The sequence below is a fragment of the Azolla caroliniana genome, unplaced genomic scaffold (assembly GCF_043228905.1).
Source record: "Azolla caroliniana isolate FFs.n. ecotype wild unplaced genomic scaffold, voAzoCaro1.0.p SCAF_14, whole genome shotgun sequence".
In the NCBI taxonomy this organism is placed as follows: domain Eukaryota; kingdom Viridiplantae; phylum Streptophyta; class Polypodiopsida; order Salviniales; family Salviniaceae; genus Azolla; species Azolla caroliniana.
Genome location: NW_028230449.1, coordinates 278,437 through 303,163, shown reverse-complemented (window position 1 = coordinate 303,163; position 24,727 = coordinate 278,437). Strand labels below are relative to the sequence as shown.

At 36.3% G+C, this 24,727-nt stretch overlaps 1 protein-coding gene across 2 annotated transcripts; it reads left to right on the top strand.

The window, feature by feature from the left end:
• The first annotated feature begins 1,261 nt into the window (after positions 1–1,261).
• On the top strand, positions 1,262–23,602 carry LOC147855077 (CAAX amino terminal protease family protein). Of its 2 annotated transcripts, XM_087330341.1 has the most exons (10): positions 1,262–1,611; positions 15,402–15,496; positions 21,702–21,809; positions 21,906–21,988; positions 22,090–22,223; positions 22,298–22,350; positions 22,417–22,509; positions 22,597–22,688; positions 22,829–22,935; positions 23,359–23,602. In XM_087330341.1, the coding sequence occupies exons 1-10, from the start codon at positions 1,288–1,290 to the stop codon at positions 23,389–23,391; spliced, it is 1,122 nt and encodes a 373-aa protein (XP_087186467.1). In that variant the 5' UTR covers positions 1,262–1,287; the 3' UTR covers positions 23,392–23,602. The 2 variants fall into 2 exon arrangements, with proteins under 2 accessions (XP_087186467.1, XP_087186468.1); XM_087330342.1 differs by lacking the exon at positions 22,829–22,935.
• The last annotated feature ends 1,125 nt before the right edge of the window (positions 23,603–24,727 follow it).

The following is a 24,727-nucleotide window of genomic DNA, read 5'->3' as shown; positions in this document are numbered from 1 at the left end:
AACATGTTACATTCTTACGAAGATGTTCTTTTCCGTGGTCATAAATGAATATATGAAACATGTATCAAACTCAATGGGATGCATTGTACATTAAAGATATGAACTGAAAGTTTTAACCATGGGGTTCCAATCAAAACACACATGAAAGATACTAAGTGAAAATTCAACCATTAAATTAATGTCAAAACAATAAAGAGAAATTTCTCTGGGTTTAGTTCATCAACTTAATTAAAAATGCCATGCCACTTTCATTTTCATAAAAGAATAGGTGCACTTAATTTGAGCATATTACAAAATTTGAATGTTCCCTTCAAGAATACATTGCCAACGGAACTAAAGATTTTGATAATAAAGATTAATATAAAGTTGACATTATTCAATCTTGATGGAACTAAAGATTTTGATAATAAAGATTAATATAAAGTTGACATTATTCAATCTTGATGTAAGCCGAACAAGGTTCATATGCGTTTTATATTGTTAACAAAATCTTGATTTAAAAATGATCAATGGGTGTGGATTTCCGTGGCCAAAATGTACCAACTTTTTCTACTTTCTTTATACATTTTGTTTTCTCTTCACCTTGCTCATTGTTACAATGTCAAAGGCTTTCTTGAAGTCAAATTTCTTCCATCGGCAAGCCATGGCTCGGGCTTTCAACTGTGCCGATTCCATGGTCACGTGGGTTCCATTCTGTAACACCGATATATTTGTTAGCTTAAACTACATACCATATCAATGTATCTACCTAAATTGGCATACCATATATTAGCTTCTATTATCCAATCGGAACAAACATTGTTCCTATTGACATGGTTGTGGAAACAAACATCTAGAAGTGTGATCCAAGGAGGAGTAGGTGGAAGAGGTGTGGTGTGTGCCCCCGTGAAACCGTGGCTTAACAACTTAACTGTTTAGGTTTAGGTTTTTGTAAATGGTTTCGTTCGGGGGTTACTGGTTCTTTTTGGTTTGGTTCAAACGTTTATCAATTGAAAGGTTTTCAGTTTAAATGGTTTGAAAATGCAACTCAAACGGTTTTTAAAATTAAAATATGAAATATTTGAGCTTTGTAGTGATTCAATTTAAACGGTTTTCTGGTTCCGTCAGGTTTAAGTTTCAATATTTTTAAACAGTTCGGTTTGACACAATAGTTTTGTGGTTCGGTTCGGTTTAAGTTTCAATATTATTAAACAGTTCGGTTTGACACGTTCGAACCGAACCGAACCGAACCGAACCTTTCCCATTCTTAGTTACCATCCAATTCAATCGAACCCAATCCATCCATCCATGGCCTCCTCCTGCTCCTCCTGCTCCTGCTCCTTCTCCATCATCTCCCCTGCGAGGTCCCATGGAGAACCTCCCCATTTCGGCACCTCAGTAGCTGCCACCAACATCCATCATAGACACCTCCCCCTCTCTCTCACGCGGAGGAGGCCGCTGCCCCTCTTGAGTTTGCAGAGAAAATCTCCATTTCTGTTGCGGGACTTGAGAGGAGCAAGGTCAAGGCTTCCTCGTGTCGTTTTCCGAAGAAAATTCTCATTTGGAGGAGGAGGAGGAGGAGGAGGAGGAGGAGAAGAAGACACAGAAAAGGCCGGAGATCCTGAGAAGAAGGTATGGAAACCCCATGGTGATAATGAAATAATCTCAATTATGTGTTCCCTACTGAAATATCCTTGCTTACAAATGTTTCTGATCTGTATATGCATTATGCGTTGCTTCCTTTCTACTCAGTTTCTGCTTACTTGCAGAGAGTAGTAGAAGGAATTTGTACACAGTAGGTCACTCTGAAAAATGAACTCTTATTAAAGAAGAAGAAAGAAGAAGAAGAAAGAAGAAGAAGAAGAAGAAGACTATTTTGTTTAAAATGGAGGCTTCCTCATTTAAAGAATGTTTCTTATTGCAACAAAGCCTGAACTCCTACCACTTCACGCCTCTCTTTTATATGATATCTGATAGATATTGGTTGCCCTACCTTTCTCCCTTGTGTGATTAATCACGCTTGGTCACTCTCATCAGGCTCCAATTATCAGCGTTGGAAACATTCCATTATTTTATTAATCTGAAGATAGCAACCTTACGTTGTCAAGGCTCTCATTGTGGTCAACCTCTCTTTCAATCAGCTAAATGTTGCAGCCCTAGTTTTGATGGTGGCAAAGTAACCATTTCTTATACTGCCTTGGGTGTTCTTCTGGGTCATGGAATGAATAATGGTTCTCTTTGCAAATTTACAACATTGTTAACGTCAGTTGATGTCTCTTCCCCTGTATGTTGTGCTTACTTTGGCCACTTAAAATCTGATTCTTTGCTGCAAGTTGCCAAAATCTCATTGTCATGTGTGCTTTCTTGGGAAACAACACCCACTTCCATTTCGTGAACGTGCACATCTAGCTCTAGTTCATGCAGATCTCTGCGAACCAATGTCCCCGTCGTCATGGAGGAGCCCTCTACCTTCTACGATTGCAGACAACTTTAGCAGGTTCTGGGGTGTGTTCTCTCTTAAGCAAAAATCTGAGGCTTTTGAAATCCAAAGTCTTTCTCTTTTCTAATCCTGATGCTCAGTCTATAGTGGTAAGAGTTGATATCCATTTTTATGAAACCTATGCACCAACAGCTTGATTAATAATAATCAGTAGTCTTTGATCTTGCTGGTCTTCATGGGTGGCCTCGCTTTCATATGTATGTGAACAACACCTTCATGAATGGAAACCTTGTTCTATTTTGATCAGCCACCTGATCTTTTTGTCCATGATAAGGAGCGTTGTGTTTATAGGCTACACAGAGTTGTGTATGGTCTTCCCCAAGATGTTACAATTTACAACCTTTCAGGTCCATTTTCAACTTTTCTCAGTCACATTGGCCTAGTGGCTACCATTGCAAGAATCCTCCCTACCTTTTCATATAGATCCCAGCCTACCTCTTCAGCCAAATCAAGAAAACCCTTCGGAGAGTTTATATAAATACCTTGCGTGTAAATAGAGCTACATCCTTCTGCCACTGATATGTTCTACATATTTGTTTGGATTTGTGGATTCTTCTCCTTCAGCCATATTCTTTTCTCTTTGCGCGTAGGCCCTGGCCCCAAGGACCACGACCTCAACACCTGTGTCATCGATAGGTAAAAGCCATTATCTCCTGCCATTGTAGGTGCTTCCCTCGCTTCGGAGACCTTTCTATTTTGGATCGACCTATGCTAGAGATCTTTCAAAGACAAAAGTTACAGTACATCTAACTTGAGAATCTCACATGTGCCGAAAACCAGTTTCCCTCGTCACTTTTGATCTTATTTACTTTTATATTTACGGAGTAATATTGATTTTATTTTGATTTGTTGATTGGTTGTTCTCAAAGATGAGACAACACTTAAGATGTAATCTCTTATTTGGTCTTATAGGCCATTTTGGCCTCGTAAAAGTCGTTAATATATCTTTCTTTCTCTGTGGAAATTGTGGAAAGCTTTAAATACCTTGGCCTTGAAGTTCCTTCAAATCATAGATGGAAGGTTAATTTTTGTAACCCTAGCTTGACGACTACAAGGTACATTCTCCTTTACTTTTCTATTCATTAGTAGTAAATATGCTAAGGGGTATATGAGCTATTGATGATGTAAATGAAAGCCCAAAGAAAGATGTGCGTAATCTATCCATTGAGAAACTAGCGGCCATGTATATATCGATGCAAGAAACAATTATGAATTTGCAAAACAAAATACATGCTTGTAAAAAAAGAGAATTAAATCTTCAACATGCAATGGAGATTCAAAATATAGAGATGTGAAGTTTGAAAGAGAAACTAGATGCAATGAAAAATCGGATGCCTAAACATGAAAGAAAAATGTTACATCTAGAAGCAGAAAAAGAGATGCTAATGAAGACAAATGTTGAAATGAAATCTACACTTGAAGGAAAGGAAGATGCGATCATGACAAAGTGGACAGAAAGATGTGCTCCCAAGAGAAGCAACAAAGACCCCAATACATGATAATCTTGCAATGAATTCTAACACTAAAAATGTACAAGATGCAAAAGAGCAATAAGAAATTGAAATTGAAAGAATAATGTTGTTATTAGAGGCATGCTTGAGGATTAATCCGAGAATGCACTTCCTCTTGTAGAGAATATTACAAAATTGTTTGAAGATTGTTTTTCTATGCAAGATGTTAATGTATATGCCACACATAGGGTTGGTAATAAAAGGTTAGAAGGAAGATTTTGCCGAGCTATTGTTTGTAGAATCCTAGATGAATGCAAAAGAACTATCATCTTAGATAGTAGTAGGGTGTATCTCAACGGTACACGTTTCTTTATAATAAAGGATCAAACTCCAAAAGAGCAAGAATTTATAAGGCAAGCATATGCATCTACGGAAGGAATTTAAAGTGATGACCCATGGAACTAAAAATACCTCAATTTTGAGAATCATGTTTTGGAATTGTAGAGGATATCTATGGATAAGGGGTTAGGACTAAGTGATGTAGTGCAAGGTATTGATGTTATAATTTTGGTTAAAAATTGGGAACATGATGCAAAACGCATACCTAAGATAGGGCTACTTTATAAAATCGATATGGCCTCATTCTGAAGGGAATATTGAATGTGTAGGGATAACATGTATTTATTATGAGAGATTGGATAATTATATAAGATTATGTAAGTATGATGATTATAGGCGATACCTGTGGATAGAGATTAATTTGGGCAAAGAGAACCTCTACATTGCCGCATGCTACATTCCTCGTAAATAATCAAACTACTATAGTAGATTTGGGTTGAAACGTGATGATCCTTCCATAGATTTATGTCATGACACGTTTGTCTTTGAGAAGCTTGGTAAAGTGTTGATTATGGGAAACTTAGATGCTAGAGTTGGAAAATACCAAAATATGGAGATATCGGAAGAAAATATAGTGGGTCGTTGCCTATTATGTGACTCAAATGATTGTATTGTGATAGATTATTGAAGAATCTTTATACATATGATTGATTGCATAAACTTGATTGTCTTATATGGTATAAGTGTTTTTCCGTAGATTTTGCATTTATGAAGACATGTGATCTATCCATGGTGAATGCATTTAAGATTGGTCCTCTATCCTTGGATTCAGACCATAAGCCCTTGTGCTTGGACCTTCTACTTTTACACTCTATCAACAAATGTAGTAAAGTGAAAGGGGAAAGAAGATACATCATTCAACCTTGTTACAATAAAACTTTGATATATGCAAAAGAAGTTGAGAACCATTTGTCAAAACTCTCTTTAGGTTATGATGTTAAAGAAAATTGGAAATATTTGAAAGATGTCATCCTTGAGGTAGGATATCAACACTTTCGAACGTGTGTTGGTAGACATAAAAGATCTAGTCTCCCATGTAATTCTTGGTTTGATGAGGGAAGTACGAAATATCTCAAACTATATTTAGAATTTTTTTTATCGTCCATAAAGAGGCCAGTTTTGACTTATGGGACCAAAGTATACATGTGTTCTTGATATGTGTCTCCTTCCTGAAAAGGGGTATTCATACATTGAAGCACAAAGTTTCTATACGTGAATAAGGCATACACATATGAGCTCAACCTTCTAGGTGATGTCTTAAGTATGGCACTTAAGTTATCACTCCCTCTTAATATGTCATTATATCTTGAACGAATTGCATTGTATGTCGAGGATGTGAAGAGCAAGTGACATTCATCCTCTACCATGCCTTCATTGCATACTTTACATGCCTTCAAATTTGTTACATTTTGATACCATGATGCAACTTCGATACCTAACCTGTGAGATCGAGTGCGAAGTAGTGTGAGGGCTCTACGAGCATTACTACTCATATCAGTAATGAGATAAGGTTGGATACGATCAATAGGCATTCTTGCCTTATATTGAGACCAACATTTAGGGTTGACATTTGCAATGTAGTATTCTAACCTTGTCCTCCTAGCATCTTCCCACTTCATCATTAATAATTCCACCAACCTTTCCTCAATCATTACATAATGCATAACATTGCCCGGAAACTCTAAAAGATCATCCACACCCCATTTTTTGAACCATTTTCTTATGTCAACAATCCAACTAGATGACGTAATTGTGTTCTTATGATTCTTTTGTAGCTTACATCCAACATTCCAAGCAAGATGTGGTCATCGATGATTCGGCATATTCTTGACTTTTGTAATGTATCTATATACTTTTTGGAGTGCCAATATCTCTATGGGCCAAACACTTGTTTCCAAGAACATAACTTGGTAAGAGGTAGCGCATTTAACTCCTAATTGCCTCTTTAAAAATATCTTTTGAATTTTCTCAATCTCATTCCATGCATCAATAGAGATGATGCCACCCCATACTTCTACCCCATAAAACAATACTTGAGTTACCATGGCATTGAACAACAATATTTTTACTTCCCATCCACAAGTATCACTTTGGTTGCATTGGTTCTCCAAAAGGTAATACGATTTCCAACCAGCTTGAAGCCTAGAATCAAAATATACACCATTTATTTGTGGTGGGTACATCAATACCAAGACATTTAAAGCTTCGTACAAATTGATATGTTCACCTCTATATGTGAGCATTGGGTAATGATGGGGTTGAATGGTTTGCATTGCCATCATCTTTTTTTTTTCCCCACATTCACTGCGAGTCCACTACTATGGCAAAATTCTTCTAATACCCCAAGTAAATGTTTCATACTATCAACATCGTATGAGAAGAGTACCACATCATCTACATATAAAAGCAATATAAGCTAACATGTTGCATCAATTTGTGGGCATTCAATCCTTCTACTCGTGCAACCTTATTCACCACTTTTTCTAATTTATCAATACATAAGCCAAAGAGCGTGGGTGATAGTGGACATCCTTGCTTGATCCCCATGTTACTTAAAAATTGCTTTGAGAATCCACTATCCATTTTTAGTTGGCATTTAACTTGTTCATGTAGGCGTGCAACAACAACTCGGTACTTCAATGGCATGTCAATCTCTACCATTCTATTCCAAAGCTCACTTTGTGGTATGGTATCAAAAGCTTTCTTGAAATCAACAAAACAACAAGTGTTTTTCCTTGTAGTCACTCTCTTCCATGATTACTCTCAATGTGACCAAATGATCCACAGTGGAGTGCCCAAGTGCTCTTTTGCTTGTACTTTCAGCCCATGTGCTTATCTTTTGCTCCGTAATAGTGCTATATAATTTAGCAATAGTTGAGCTCACCATTAGTATACAATAATTTGGCACTTGATTTTTATCTCCGACTTTAAATATTGATTTAATCTAATTCACAGGCCAGTCATTTGGAAAACCTTGTTTTATAGCTTGCTCTATAGTTGTCATTATCCAATGACGAGTATGTGGCCTTGTCCATTTTAAAAGCTCACTTGAAACGTAGGTTATATATGTTGCTTTCCCACTCGCCATCTTCCCTACTCCCTTATTGACATCATCAATATCGATACATGTATTGCATGGTGTTTCAATGTTTTCACCCATAGGAGCCACACCTTCATGCATATATAGCCTTTGTACATATTCTAGCATCTCTTCATTTGTAAAGTGACCTTTCACATCTCTTGCATTTGGAAATATCTTCTTTTCTTTCTCCTCACTACCTTCTTATATAGGTGCCATGCAACAATCCTTTCATTTTCCCCTTCTATAGACTTAAACCATTTGAGATACATCTTACATTCATCATCGAACCAAGGATTACATAGAAAACTAGACATCTTATGTTCACCAACATGCCACTTAAAGTAATGATATCCAATGTGAAGGACGATATCCTTCAAATGTTGCCAATTTCCTTTAACATCGTTGCTTAGAGAAAAATTTACAAATGGTTCTCCACTTTAGTCGCATACATCTTAGCTTTTTTGTAACAAGGACAAATGATACATCTCTTTTCCTCTTTCACTCCATGGCATCTATTGATGAAATGTGGAATTGTAAGCTCTGAGGACAATGGCTTATGGTCCGAGTTTAGAGATAGAAGACCAACTTTAAACACATTCACCAAGATAGATCACATGCCGACGTCAATGCGTAATCAACCACACTTCCTCCACCCAAGGATGGTAAACATGTGAGTACATTTGTATAGGGGGAATGCCTTTATACCATTTAAGATAATCAAGTTTGTGCAATTTAGCATATGTATTAAAAGTTTTCTATAATCTTACATGACACAATCCTTTGAGACACGTAATAGACAACGTTCTACATTTTCTTCAAATTTCTCCACATTTTAGAAATTTCCAACTCTTGCATTGAAAAATCCCATAATTAACACTTTCCCTAGCTTCTCAAATGAAAGTATATCATAACATAATTCTGTGAAAGGATCATCACAATCTAACTGAAACCTACTATAGTCGTTTGAGTTTTTGTGAGGAATTTATCATGCAACTATGTAGAGCTTATCTTTCCCCAAATTAACCTCTATCCATGTGTATCTCTTATAGTCATCATATTTGCATACTTTAATAGAATTATCTAAGCTCTCATGGTAGATACATTCTATCTCGGCCATATCGATTTTATGAGGTAACCATCTATCTTAGGTATATGTTTTGCTTCATGTTCCCATGTTTCAGCCAAAAATATAATATCCATACCTTGAGCTACATCATTGAGTCCTAAATCCTTTTTCCATGGATTTTCTCATACAATTCCAAAAAATTTCTTTTAATCTTGAAGTATTTATAGTTCCATAGGTCATTGCTTGCTACGCATTTTGATCTGCTTTCCTAGATGCATATGATGCTTGTCTTCTACGCTCTTGCTCTTGTGGAGTTCTATCCTCCGTTGCAACGAAACTTGTCTCTTTTAAGTACACCTTACTATTATCTAGAATGATAGCCCTTTTACGTTCATCTAGGATTGTACAAACAATAGCTCGAGACGACTTTCCCTCTAGTTGCTTTTTGCTAACCCTATGTGCGGCATATACAATAACATCTCGCATAACAAAGTGATCGTCAAAGAATTTCGTATTATTCTTTGCAAGAGATAAAGCATTCTTTGTTTCATTCTCTTGCATACCTCTAATAACAATATTATTCTTTCTTTTTCCAATTTCATATTGCTCCTTTGCATCTAAACCATTCATGATATTAGAATGCATTTGCGTGATTTTTGGTGTTTCTTTCAAAAGAACATCTTTTCACCTTGTCATGATCGCATCTTCCTTCCAATTTCATATTGCTCCTTTGCATCTAAACCATTCATGGTATTAGAATGCATTTGCGTGATTTTTGGTGTTTCTTTCAAAAGAACATCTTTTCACCTTGTCATGATCGCATCTTTAGAGAGACCTTTAGTGTCAATGATTGCTCGAATGATAAGGAGCAAAGCATCGGTGCCCCACGATATAATCCGGGTAGAGATGGGAGCAGCACCTATAATAACCGAGGCATTGTTCCGATCAGTGACATTTATCCAATGTCTTTGGGAGCTCCCTAAACGAAGGTACCCAAGGTTGGCACTTATGTCATCAAGACAACTGGCTGAAAATGGAGACACTCATTGTTGGTATGCTGAAATGCAGCAATGGTTCGAGTCACATGGCATGAGTATAAATGCACTACCCCCGTTCCAATATAGCTTGGACTGTCCCCATCTCAATATGACCAAAGTGGAAAAGAATAGAGTGATCCGAACTGATATTATTAACTTAGAAAACAAGATAACATGGATCAGCCCCAAAATACCACTTGGTACAAAGATGGCCCACTATAAGACACTTCTTACATACATCGGAGGATGGATTTGTCATAAGGCCACCTTATATGGACATACATCTATCCTATGCGCTGCGTAGTATGATAGGGCAGCTGCGAACCTCATCACATCAGCTACAGATTGAGGTGGGTAGATATACACGACTACCTCTAGAAGAGAGAATTTGCCAATTGTGTCATCAAGGAGTGGAATCTGAAGAACACTATGTTTGTCATTGTAGTGTCTTTTATGAAATTAGAGGGAAATACCATTGCCTCTTTAAACAAGGCTTTGGCCCACTACGCAAGGTAATGGAATATGAGGACCAAAGATGCCTAGGACTTTTCTTGCTCGAGCTCAAGAGACATCGGGAAAAGTTGTTGAAGAATATAACCACACAAGCTAATCCACAAAGAACAATCACAACTTTCTTTAGCTCGATCACTCCTAATGCTAGAAGTCAACCCCAGGATACAGAAATGGGATCCAGACCAGGATATAACAAAGGGGTTACGATTGATCGGGCAATGGCAATTTGCCTTGCACGTAGGCCCCAGCCCCATGGACCACGACCTCGACACCCTTGTCATCGACAAATAAAAGCCATTATCTCCCGCCATCGTAGGTGCTTCCCTCGCTTCAGAGACATTTCCATTCAGGATCGACCTATGATAAAGATCTTTCGGAGACAAAAGCTACAATATACCTAACTTGAGAATCTCGCATGTGCCAAAAACCAGTTTCTCTCGCCTCTTTTCTTTTCATCTTATTTACTTTTATATTTACTTTATTTTGATTTGTTCTCAAAGACGAGAAAACATTTAAGATGTAATCTCGTATTCGGTCTTATAGGCCATTTTGGCCTCTTAAAAGACGTTAATATATCTTTCTTTCTTTCTTCCCTTCAAGTGTAGATTTTATTTGAGCATTTGCCTTCATTAAAATCTCTTTTTCTACTTCAAGACTCAACATTTTTCTTTCTATTTCAGGCATCCGATTATATTGAATTTGCACAGTCATGTTATTCATCGCATGTAGTTCTTCATGCAAAGCTTTAATCTCTAACTTTTGCGTTTCCGTTATATGTTGAATAGTTAATTCTCTCTCTTTATAGGCATACATTTCACTTTGCATATGCATCATTGTCTCTTGCAATGAGATATGCATACTATATCTCTTAATGCATGGAATGAAATGAGGAGATTCAAAAGATGTCTTTAAGGAGACAATTGGGAGTTAAATTCACCACCTCTTATCAAGTTATGCTCTTGGAACCATGTATTTGAACTAGAGAGGTATTGGGGCTACAAAGAGTATATAAATACATTACAAAAGTCAAGAATATGCCAAATCATAGATTACTAGATCTTGCTTGAAATGTTGGATGCAAACTACAAAAGAATCACAAGAGCAAAATTCTCTCATCTGGTTAGGTAGTTGACATCAAAAAATGGTTCAAAAGATGGAACGTGAAAGATCTCTTAGAGCTTTCAAGTGATGCTATGAAATATGTAGTTATTGAGGAAAGATTAATGGAACCACTAAGGAAGAAGTGGAAAGATGCTAAAAAGTCAATATTGGCTTCTCCATGGACACTAAAAATGTCTATCTATCTATCTATTTATCTATCTCTCTCTGTCTCTTTTCTCAAGCATTGAGTGCGAATCAAGCATCTAAAACTAAAAATCGAGATGGTTGTTTATGAGTGCTTGTATGCTTCATTCAGACATGTGAGATAAAAGATATGAGTAAGACAAGCTCAATCAGAATCGAGACATTGACGGATCATATGCCAAACATTGCTCATAGAAATTTGAGATAGTGTCAAGCATGGATCAAAGGGTATCAAAGGTTATTGGTGATGTGTTGGAAAATTCTGGTGGATTCACGCTCATTATCCATTGAGCCAATTGCAAATATGTGTATGTCTTTACAAGAGACAATGATAAAACTGCAAAATGAAGTACATGCTTGTAATGAGAGGAAAATGATGCTTCAACATGTGGTGGATTCACAATAAATGGAGATTAAATATTAGGAATTACTTGCTATGAAGAAAATGGCAAAGCAAATTCAAGATACTTGGAGGCCCGAACTAGAGAGCAAATGACAATCTTATAAGTCAAGAAAGAATCACCAATTAAAAGCAAATATTGAAATGCAATATAGCCTTGTGGCAAAAGAATACGAAATCATTACGAAATGGAGAGATGTTCTCATTAAGAAGACACCAAAAGAAAATATTAATGAAGTAAGTACACTTGAATCCACTTCAAAGGATGCATTAGATGCCAAAGAGCCATATGAAAGAGAGAAAAGGAAGCAAAGTGTTGTTATTAGAGAGATGCAAGAAGAAGAATCAGAGAATGCACTCTCCCTTGCTAGAAACATCAAGAAACTATCTGAAGACTGTTTTGCTATGCATGGCATTATTGTATATGGAGCGCATAGAGGTGGTTGGAAGAGGCTAGATGGAGTATCATGTTGAGGCATTGTTTGCAGAATCTTAGATGATAGGTAAAGCATTAGCATTTTGGATTGTTGCAAGTATTAACAAAAAGGTACGAATTTCTTTGTAACTGAAGATTGAACCCCAAAGGAGATAAAAGGAAGAAGGCAAGCCTATGTTGCCTGAAAAAAAATGCAATGCATAGCAAGCGATGATTTATGGTATTGGCTCAATTTTGAAAACGATGTATTGGAATTGTAGAGGATATCCATGGAATAAATTCTCGTGATCAAGTGATGTAGCTCAAGGTATGGATATCACATTTTTGGTTGAAACTTGGGAACTTGAAGTCAAGCTTACACCTTATATTGATGGCTGCATCATAAAGTCGATATGGTAATATTGGGCTAGTAAGAGTGGCTTGTATCTACCATCGGGGCTTTGAATATATCATACCATGAGGCCTTGTATTCACTTGATTCAGACCACGAGCTCCTTATACTTGCACATTCCAACCACAACGTCATACATTGAAATGCATTAGAGTACAAAAGGAGAAGATGTCCATTATGCTATCTTGCTATCAAAAAGGTAATCTATATGCAAATGAGGTTAAGAGCCATGTCATGCACTTGTCCCTTAGTAAAGATGTGAACAAATTGGGAGCAATTGAAGAATGTCATTTAAAGGTGGGGTATTAATAGCTCATTGCAAGTGTGGGTGGACATCAAATACTTAGTTTCCTACAGAATACTTGGTTCGATGAAGTTGCAAGGCTCATCTCAAAGCATTCAAGCTTGCAAAAGATAAAAATGTTCTAACATTGTATCAAAATCGAAGAAAGGAAGAAATTGCAAATGTTTAAAGTCCAACTCAAGGGCAAAAAGGTAGATATAATTGGCAAATTTAGTGATGAAGAGATGGAGTAATATGTACATACCTTTACATGCATGATATAATGCATGTGTGCATATTGAAGATGTTTATAGGGGCAACAAATATTCTAATAGCAAAGCAAAGGATGCGACTTCATTGACAAGAGCACTCTTGAAATGGACAAGATCACAAAGTCACCAATGGATACCAACTATCATGGATCAAGCTATCAAGCAAGCTCATGAATAGGATTAAATCAATCCATAAAGGAGAAAATAAAAATCTGGTATGTAACTATTGAACTATCATGGTTAGCTCGGTTATGGCCAAGTTATATAGCACTATCATGGGAGAATAGATTAGTTCATAGGCTGAACATCACAGATGAGCACTTGGTCAACTAGGCATTAGACCAAAGCATTCCATTGTTGATCATTTGGTTACACTAAGAGTAATTATGGAAGAAAATCAACTTCAAGGAAAAACCTTAGATTGTTATTTTGTGGACTTCAGAAAACCTTTGACATTTTGTGAAGGAGTGAGCTTTGGAAAAGAGACAGAGATCAGAATGCTAGTAGAGTGTAGAGCAGTTGTAGCATGATTGTATGAGCAAGGTAGATGCCGATTGGAAATGGATAGTGGTTTTTCAAAGTACTTCTTGAGCAAGATGGGTGAAAGGTGTCCACTTTCTCCCATACTTTTTGGTCTATATGCATCAATAAGCTAGAAGAAATGGTAAACAAGGTTGCAAAAGAGGAAGGATTAGATGGCTTGAAACTCGTGCAAGAGCTTAGTTTACACTCCTCTATGCTGATGATGTTTTGCTACTCTCATATACTTTGGATGATATGCAAAACTGACTTTTTGTAATAGAAACATTTTGTTAGATCAGCAGGACAATTTTTTAACATGGGCAAAATTAAAATGATGGCAATAAAAACAATACAGCCAAGACACTACCCCACTTTCACATACAAGGTAGATCCAATAAAAGTAGTGCAAAGCTTCAAATATCTTGGTATTAATGTCCCATCGACAAATAGGTGTATGTATGCTATTAAGTCTAGACTTCAAATGGGTTGGAACAGTTACTATATGTTGAGAATCAATGTACAACCAAAGTGATAGTATGATGTTCCAATTGAGATTATTCTTATTCAATGTCATGGTGTTTGAAATGTTGCTTTATGGAGTGGAAGTGTGGAGTGGAACTCTCACTTAGTGCATGTGTTAATCCTAGGGCCGGACAACAGCCTAACACAGGGTGTCCACTTAAGACACTTCACCAAAGGGTGTTACGGCAGAATGACTTGCGACACAACACTTAATTAGACCTTAATAGGTTATTTAGCAACACATCATTAACACGCGTAAGATATAACAATGAGTACAGAACGGTAATCAATAAAGATTAAGGCAATAAGTACTATTAATTATCCGCTGTCGATTACATTGTAACCGGGCCTTTATATAGGTCTCCGGTGCGAAGTACAAAACGGTGCCAACCGGCACCTTTTCGGGATCGGTTCGGACCCGGATCGGCATACCGATTCCGGTCCGTCCGTCCACATCTTCTCATATATTAATATATATTAAGACTACTAATTACAACAGTTCCCGAATAAACTATTCCTTTCACACTCTGGTTTGGATCTCCTTAAGCCTTCTTGCCGGCCGGGTAACAGCATGGAATGAAATAGGGAAAATTCAAAAATTGTTCTTACATAGACAATTGGGAGTTAAATTGTCAACATCCTATCTTGTCATGCTATTAGAAACAGGTGCTTGGTCCATAATGGGGCTAGCCATGCAAAGAGTATACACGTATATCATGAAGGTGAAGAATATGGTTGTTACCAGCTTGCCAAAACAGGCTTGGAACATAGGATGCAAGGTACAAAAAAACTAATAATAGCAAATTCCTCTCATATGGTTGGATGCTTGGCATTATGAAATGGTTTAGAAGATGGCAAATTGAGGTAGCATCATGGTATCATCACCCCAAGTATGAAGATTTGCAAGTTATGCAATGATGGAGGATGAATATCTCTTACTTCTTGCATTTTTAGCATGTAAAGAACATTAGTCAACTAGATAAATATAACCTGAAATCAGTTGATTAATATGGGTTATTTTATAGGTTTTGGAGACTTGCCTTTAACTCCATGGCACCTTACACATTTACTCTATTTGCCCAACTTCTATATCTGGAGCGCTCCTTTTTTCTATCTACGTAACTGCTTTATATCCAGAAGTTTATTTTAGTGTTGTGAGCTACCGAAGGCAATAAATAAACGGTTGTTAGCTAGATGTCTAATAAGATTCTCAATTTTCTGAACAAATTCTTATCGAATGCAGGATATCACAGACACAAATTCAAATTTTTTTGTAAAATGGAATATTCCTTGGGATGGACAAACTGTCCTTATAACAATGACAAGTTTTGGAATAAGGTAACTTGGTATTCATGAGGATTTTTATTATATGTTTTTGTTATTTGTATAATCAAATCTTCATAATTAGGCCAAAATGGTAAACCAAAAATTCGAGATAGTGCTTCATGATAAAATATGAAAACCCCATTTTCTTCTATCGGTGCTGTGCTTACTACACAAATCTATTTGTCAAAATGTTTCGCATCATCTGTGCTGTTGCTCGTCATTGGAAAACTAGTGTTGCATATGTCCAACATGTGACCATCCCTAATTTTATTATCCTTTATGAGGAGCCAATGAAACTTCCATGTTGTCCCTATATAAAGTCACCTCTTCTCATCTGCTACCTATCACATCACTCATGTTATTGTAATTAATTTTGAACCATGATTGGACTCTCGAGAGTCCACCATAGGTAGAGTATATCAGAGCATTAAGCTCTCATTAAAATATATTATTGTGTAATCTCAATTGTTATTGTTATGCATATATTTCTTTTAAAAAATTTAAATGTTTCTTTATTTCTGCTGCTGGCCATGCCATAAAGGTTGATTCTGATTGGCCCGATTTATGGTTTTGAATAGGCTCACATCTTGTTTTTGTTGTGCTCTGATTTACATTGATTACTTGCTTTTTTGCTATATTTATGTATGCTTGAGCAGCCTAGCTGGTCTTATCTCATTTGTGCTAATATCCTTAGTTTTGTCATTACAATGAACATACCCACTGGCATATAGTAACCTGATTTATTTATTATCTCCATAATATTTGTCTTACTTGCATTACCATCTCTGGGGGTTCAATAGGTAAGGCAATAGAAATTTGTCGTCATAGGAGCCCATTTGGATATCTTTATGGGATAGGTGCAATGCCCGAAATTTTCATTCATTGTTTTATTTGTACTCCACAAGTACCAGATATGTTAAAACGCATAACATGGGATGCTTATATAGAAGCATTAAAATATATTATTGTGTAATCTCAATTGTTATTGTTATGCATATATTTCTTTTAAAAAATTTAAATGTTTCTTTATTTCTGCTGCTGGCCATGCCATAAAGGTTGATTCTGATTGGCCCGATTTATGGTTTTGAATAGGCTCACATCTTGTTTTTGTTGTGCTCTGATTTACATTGATTACTTGCTTTTTTGCTATATTTATGTATGCTTGAGCAGCCTAGCTGGTCTTATCTCATTTGTGCTAATATCCTTAGTTTTGTCATTACAATGAACATACCCACTGGCATATAGTAACCTGATTTATTTATTATCTCCATAATATTTGTCTTACTTGCATTACCATCTCTGGGGGTTCAATAGGTAAGGCAATAGAAATTTGTCGTCATAGGAGCCCATTTGGATATCTTTATGGGATAGGTGCAATGCCCGAAATTTTCATTCATTGTTTTATTTGTACTCCACAAGTACCAGATATGTTAAAACGCATAACATGGGATGCTTATATAGAAGCATTAAAATATATTATTGTGTAATCTCAATTGTTATTGTTATGCATATATTTCTTTTAAAAAATTTAAATGTTTCTTTATTTCTGCTGCTGGCCATGCCATAAAGGTTGATTCTGATTGGCCCGATTTATGGTTTTGAATAGGCTCACATCTTGTTTTTGTTGTGCTCTGATTTACATTGATTACTTGCTTTTTTGCTATATTTATGTATGCTTGAGCAGCCTAGCTGGTCTTATCTCATTTGTGCTAATATCCTTAGTTTTGTCATTACAATGAACATACCCACTGGCATATAGTAACCTGATTTATTTATTATCTCCATAATATTTGTCTTACTTGCATTACCATCTCTGGGGGTTCAATAGGTAAGGCAATAGAAATTTGTCGTCATAGGAGCCCATTTGGATATCTTTATGGGATAGGTGCAATGCCCGAAATTTTCATTCATTGTTTTATTTGTACTCCACAAGTACCAGATATGTTAAAACGCATAACATGGGATGCTTATATAGAAGCATTAAAATATATTATTGTGTAATCTCAATTGTTATTGTTATGCATATATTTCTTTTAAAAAATTTAAATGTTTCTTTATTTCTGCTGCTGGCCATGCCATAAAGGTTGATTCTGATTGGCCCGATTTATGGTTTTGAATAGGCTCACATCTTGTTTTTGTTGTGCTCTGATTTACATTGATTACTTGCTTTTTTGCTATATTTATGTATGCTTGAGCAGCCTAGCTGGTCTTATCTCATTTGTGCTAATATCCTTAGTTTTGTCATTACAATGAACATACCCACTGGCATATAGTAACCTGATTTATTTATTATCTCCATAATATTTGTCTTACTTGCATTACCATCTCTGGGGGTTCAATAGGTAAGGCAATAGAAATTTGTCGTCATAGGAGCCCATTTGGATATCTTTATGGGATAGGTGCAATGCCCGAAATTTTCATTCATTGTTTTATTTGTACTCCACAAGTACCAGATATGTTAAAACGCATAACATGGGATGCTTATATAGAAGCATTAAAATATATTATTGTGTAATCTCAATTGTTATTGTTATGCATATATTTCTTTTAAAAAATTTAAATGTTTCTTTATTTCTGCTGCTGGCCATGCCATAAAGGTTGATTCTGATTGGCCCGATTTATGGTTTTGAATAGGCTCACATCTTGTTTTTGTTGTGCTCTGATTTACATTGATTACTTGCTTTTTTGCTATATTTATGTATGCTTGAGCAGCCTAGCTGGTCTTATCTCATTTGTGCTAATATCCTTAGTTTTGTCATTACAATGAACATACCCACTGGCATATAGTAACCTGATTTATTTATTATCTCCATAATATTTGTCTTACTTGCATTACCATCTCTGGGGGTTCAATAGGTAAGGCAATAGAAATTTGTCGTCATAGGAGCCCATTTGGATATCTTTATGGGATAGGTGCAATGCCCGAAATTTTCATTCATTGTTTTATTTGTACTCCACAAGTACCAGATATGTTAAAACGCATAACATGGGATGCTTATATAGAAGCATTAAAATATATTATTGTGTAATCTCAATTGTTATTGTTATGCATATATTTCTTTTAAAAAATTTAAATGTTTCTTTATTTCTGCTGCTGGCCATGCCATAAAGGTTGATTCTGATTGGCCCGATTTATGGTTTTGAATAGGCTCACATCTTGTTTTTGTTGTGCTCTGATTTACATTGATTACTTGCTTTTTTGCTATATTTATGTATGCTTGAGCAGCCTAGCTGGTCTTATCTCATTTGTGCTAATATCCTTAGTTTTGTCATTACAATGAACATACCCACTGGCATATAGTAACCTGATTTATTTATTATCTCCATAATATTTGTCTTACTTGCATTACCATCTCTGGGGGTTCAATAGGTAAGGCAATAGAAATTTGTCGTCATAGGAGCCCATTTGGATATCTTTATGGGATAGGTGCAATGCCCGAAATTTTCATTCATTGTTTTATTTGTACTCCACAAGTACCAGATATGTTAAAACGCATAACATGGGATGCTTATATAGAAGCATTAAAATATATTATTGTGTAATCTCAATTGTTATTGTTATGCATATATTTCTTTTAAAAAATTTAAATGTTTCTTTATTTCTGCTGCTGGCCATGCCATAAAGGTTGATTCTGATTGGCCCGATTTATGGTTTTGAATAGGCTCACATCTTGTTTTTGTTGTGCTCTGATTTACATTGATTACTTGCTTTTTTGCTATATTTATGTATGCTTGAGCAGCCTAGCTGGTCTTATCTCATTTGTGCTAATATCCTTAGTTTTGTCATTACAATGAACATACCCACTGGCATATAGTAACCTGATTTATTTATTATCTCCATAATATTTGTCTTACTTGCATTACCATCTCTGGGGGTTCAATAGGTAAGGCAATAGAAATTTGTCGTCATAGGAGCCCATTTGGATATCTTTATGGGATAGGTGCAATGCCCGAAATTTTCATTCATTGTTTTATTTGTACTCCACAAGTACCAGATATGTTAAAACGCATAACATGGGATGCTTATATAGAAGCATTAAAATATATTATTGTGTAATCTCAATTGTTATTGTTATGCATATATTTCTTTTAAAAAATTTAAATGTTTCTTTATTTCTGCTGCTGGCCATGCCATAAAGGTTGATTCTGATTGGCCCGATTTATGGTTTTGAATAGGCTCACATCTTGTTTTTGTTGTGCTCTGATTTACATTGATTACTTGCTTTTTTGCTATATTTATGTATGCTTGAGCAGCCTAGCTGGTCTTATCTCATTTGTGCTAATATCCTTAGTTTTGTCATTACAATGAACATACCCACTGGCATATAGTAACCTGATTTATTTATTATCTCCATAATATTTGTCTTACTTGCATTACCATCTCTGGGGGTTCAATAGGTAAGGCAATAGAAATTTGTCGTCATAGGAGCCCATTTGGATATCTTTATGGGATAGGTGCAATGCCCGAAATTTTCATTCATTGTTTTATTTGTACTCCACAAGTACCAGATATGTTAAAACGCATAACATGGAGTGGCTTATATAGAAGCATTTGTGGATGATGTCGTAATGAATGGGATGTGGAATGAAGGTTTCAATGGCAATAAAAGGTAACCTGAGCAAGTGTCAGGATGACCAGAAAAAGCTTGTCCCAGGCTGAGATTACAATCTCCTTGATAGACATGGCAATTATTTTGTGAACACATTTATTTCCTGTTTTATGATTGTTTGGCTCTCTTCTTTGACAAGGGGTGGGGGAGACGACCATTATATATTAACATCACCTGAGGGCCAACATGACCCATGGAACCAGCAATCTTTACAAAGAAGTTTCCCTTGTCATGTAGGTGAGGATTTTAAAATGGTAAAATAGTAAGAAAATGTAAAACTTCAATGAAAAGCTAATCTAGTTGCCAAATTGAGAAAGAAAGAAGAGTATATTAATGCCTGTAAAACACCATAATGGCCTATGAAACTTGACAAATATTACGACCATCGATGTTAAGTTGTCATCAGTAGGAGGAGACTGTCAGTGTCGTCTGATGATGGCTTTGGTATTTTTAAGATATGAGCGTCAGAATCATGATCTTGGTTGCATTGGCAACATTCACCTCTGAGTCATGAATCCAGTTTCGCCAGAAAATTTTCTTGTAAACTGTGAGTAGTGTCCCTAGTTGTATCCATGAGAACAAAATCAGCCAAAATTCTCTTCCTAGCTGGATCAGTTAACAGGCTCTTCTGCTTCTTTATCTCTAGAGAATTAGGGATCTGTGATCACTATACTTTATCACCCTGTATAGAGGTCCAAATCCTTCTATATGGAGGCAATGGTTTCTTCCTCTGATGTCTTCATAGACTGGAAAATGACACATATTTTGTTCTTCAGGTTCAACTTCTTAATTGCAGAACTGGCAGATGCAACTCTCTAAATTTCTATCTCTGTATCATGAAGTCTCTATCCTCAGTCGATGATATCTGAACCTGCCCTATCACTGTGTGAAGGGCATGTATCTTTCGATATCTTTGGTTTGAATAATAAAACAATCCAGGGGTATATGCAAGAAGAGGGACTCATAGATTTCATAAATGGTTGAGATATTGCTGCAAGATGCAATCGAACAAGATGCAGTTGAACTAGATATGTTTGGACTGTCTTTGGCAGAGGTTATAAGCATGTGACTTACGTGGAGGATTGTAGTTGTAATTTGAGACCTGTAGAGAGTGTAGTCATTAATCATTCAAGGAGATCAGTGATTCAATTTGCTACTTCTATTGATGGCAGTGGTGAAATGCACCTTAGTTTTTGTATGAAACCTGGCTGTTCTGTCATAGTTTGATGAGCAATGCCTGTTCATTAAACAATTTAGGATGCAGTCTTTACATGGCAATATATTCTGAGAATCTATGATAGTATTGCTAGAGTGACCTGGAATTATGGCCATTATGAATAGTGGCAATGAGAGTTCTGGTGAATTCATTACATAATTCTGATGCTGTAAATATGGTCCACATTATAAAGAAAGATGGATAATAGATATGATTGAGGGAGAAACAATACTGGTGATCCCAGTGAACACAACTGTATAGGCATGTACGGTCCTTGAAATACTATTGAAATTTAACTGATGATCATGCTTACTATTTATGTTGTAAAACCTGGAAGTATACTATCAGAAATGGTTGTTTTCAGGACTGACTGGTGTGTGTGTGATTCTAGTTTTCTTATAACAGGACTTGGAATATCATTGCTTTATGCACGCCTTGGATTTAAACAACGACAACTTGAATTCGACGAACAATCCCTTCTTGTTTTTCTTAATCAGCTGTAAGATTATTGGGATCAATGTTAGTGTTCATCAACCGAAAAATCCACTTTTTAATTGTTTGTGGATAACATTTTGTGCACATCTGTGATATGCAGCATGGAGACCATAATAGGGACAGCGGTGGTCAATTCATGTATCAAGAGCTATAAGCCTCTTCCTCCCGACCTTTTTTATTATGGTAGATGTTGGAGATTGGTCCCATGTACATACTGTGTCTAATTTGTTTGTGAGAGGAATTGAGAGTACAATGTAATTGCAGCATTTTACAATCTGGATTAGATTGGAAGAACCCATTTGATATAAACCGTGGATGGCTACTATGGGGAGTTGTGGGCATATTTTCTGGTGCTGCTGCTGTGCTACTTGCTGGGACCCTTGTTACATATATAAATGGTGCACCATTGCCTCGGGAGGTTAGTGATGTTGGAGAATATGATACATATTCTGGTTGCAACTTATGCTTGCCTGAAGATGGTTGGATTATCAGGGGCAAGATGCATTGTTGCAGCTGTTGCCACTGATTGGGTCATCGGGGACAAGGTAATTCGAAATTTCTTAAGATTAACAATTACTACAAGATATGACTTGCACGTGTTCTTTCTTCAGTACGGCCCTACTGTTTGCTGTTACGGGGGTTTTGGCTCCTTATTTGGAAGAGACTGTCTTCAGGGGATTTCTCATGACTTCATTGACAAAGTGGTATATATTTTATTCTAGTTATAGCATTGTCTCTTTTAATCTTTTTTATCTTTATGTTTTCAAAAACAATGCATGCCTGCTGTACAGGATGCCAATTCCTGCTGCTGTTGCCTTGAGTGCAGGTGCATTTGCTCTTGCACATTTCACACCAGGTGAAATACCGCAATTGTTTGCATTGGGTAAGACATTTTGGTTATCTTTATCTCATGGATTGATTGAATTGCCTATCTCTGTTTGACGTCATAGATTCATTCAATAAGAGAAATGCAGATAAAACATTTAGTGTTATGGGAATTTATTTTTCAATATGGTTGTATAGGTGTGGTTTTAGGATTTTCATATGCAAAATCAGGAAACTTACTAACACCTATGATCGTTCATGGGCTGTGGAATTCGGGAGTTCTGCTTCTGCTCACATTTCTTCGGGTAAGTTCTCCGTTCTGTAATTAATTCTGTAAGCTAGCGACCACCTAAAAGTTTTAAAGTACAAGGAGAGAGACAGAGAAGTTGCTAGAGTAGGAATCATCACTTTTTATAAATCATAAGATGGAGGGGCCACTATATACAGTCTCTTGTCATCTATAGCTCTACATGATGTTACATCTGATTCATATGCTTAGAAGTATCCGTGGAGACTCAACTGTGCTCACCTAACAAACTTAATATGGGGTTTTAAGGCCTTGGGTCGTGGAAAATCACACATCTCTTAAATTTATATAGTGAAACGACTTAAAGACAAGATTAAAATAAAAAAGATTGGCCATCTCCTTAGTATTTTAACGTTTATCTGCATGTACATTGCTGATATGGCAGCAGCTGATGTCATTCAAATGTTTTTCAATTATGCAGTTGCAAGGTTATGATATCCGAGAGATGATTTGATTGAATGTGACGGTAATGCACACTCCATGATGATTGAGCATATCATCTTGGTGTAGTAAAAAGTTTTTATATAGACATAAATAATATTCAGGTGAGATCAGATCTAAAGATAAGATTAAGACAAAAAATGTAACATTTCTTGAGATTTTGTTATCCTCATTATGGGTTGTGCTTCATTTTTAATGAGATTTCACATTATTATATTTTTTAAGACTGGCTGGCCAGTCTCCTTGAAGCTTAAAAACTAACTTTTTTCTTACAAAGTGAAAGGTGATTCATGTATAATTGTCACTAGATCATCTAGGATGGTGGCAACCTACATTCTATTGCAAATTTTGTCGTTTGTAATGTAATGCGTTTTTATGATGTTTTGCTTCTTCCACCTGTTTATAATTGTAACAAGAGATGTTTACAATGTTAAACGTAAAGATATTTATGACATAAAGTACATGATATTGCATGAATTATTTGGTTTATGTGGTTCATTATTTGAGATGAGGCGATGCATCACACTGAGATAAATTTAGGAAGAATTGGTAAAAGATGTCAAAAGCAATTTGTAGTTTCCCAATGAAACAATACACATTCTTGCTCGAATAACACTCATTGAACTACCCTTGATAATGCTACTTGAAGTTTGACATAGGTTGAAGTGGAATATATCGAGACCCTTGACCCCAATGTACTGTTGGTTTGAGCCCCAATATGAATATTAAAGGATGGGAGGGCATATGGGAACCTATAAAGTCCCAAAACAGGCAGGGTTGTGAATATATTGGTGGCCTACATTTTCTACTGACACTACTATAGTGCATAACCTTTCCAAATAAAGGAATGGAGCGACGATGAACACATGAGCCCACATCTAGGCTCATTAGTCCTTCCTTTATCAATTGAACGATTCCCAAATAGCATATTCCGAAAACCCTCATGCGTGCATGTACACACATATATATATATGAACATGCATCACAAGGGGTGTGTGTATGCAATATGCATCACGAAGTCCTCATTCTGGGAAGGATGGGTGTTGTTGGGAGGAAGATGGGCTGATGACGAAAATCTACAATCGAAATTGATTGGCATACATGACAGAATGGGCGGCCATCGCCAATGTCCACTTGTTCTCTTGTTGAATGAACGGACACACTACCCCCCCCCCCCCCCCCCCCCCACATCTAACTAACAGTTCGGTTTGGTTCAAGGGTGTCAAACTCAAACCATTTAAACCAAACCGTTGCCTATTGTTACAAACTTACATCTAAGGCTTAAGCCGAGCCCCCCTCCTCTAAGAAATAATACATCAAACCAAACCAAACCAAATCAGAGGGGTAAA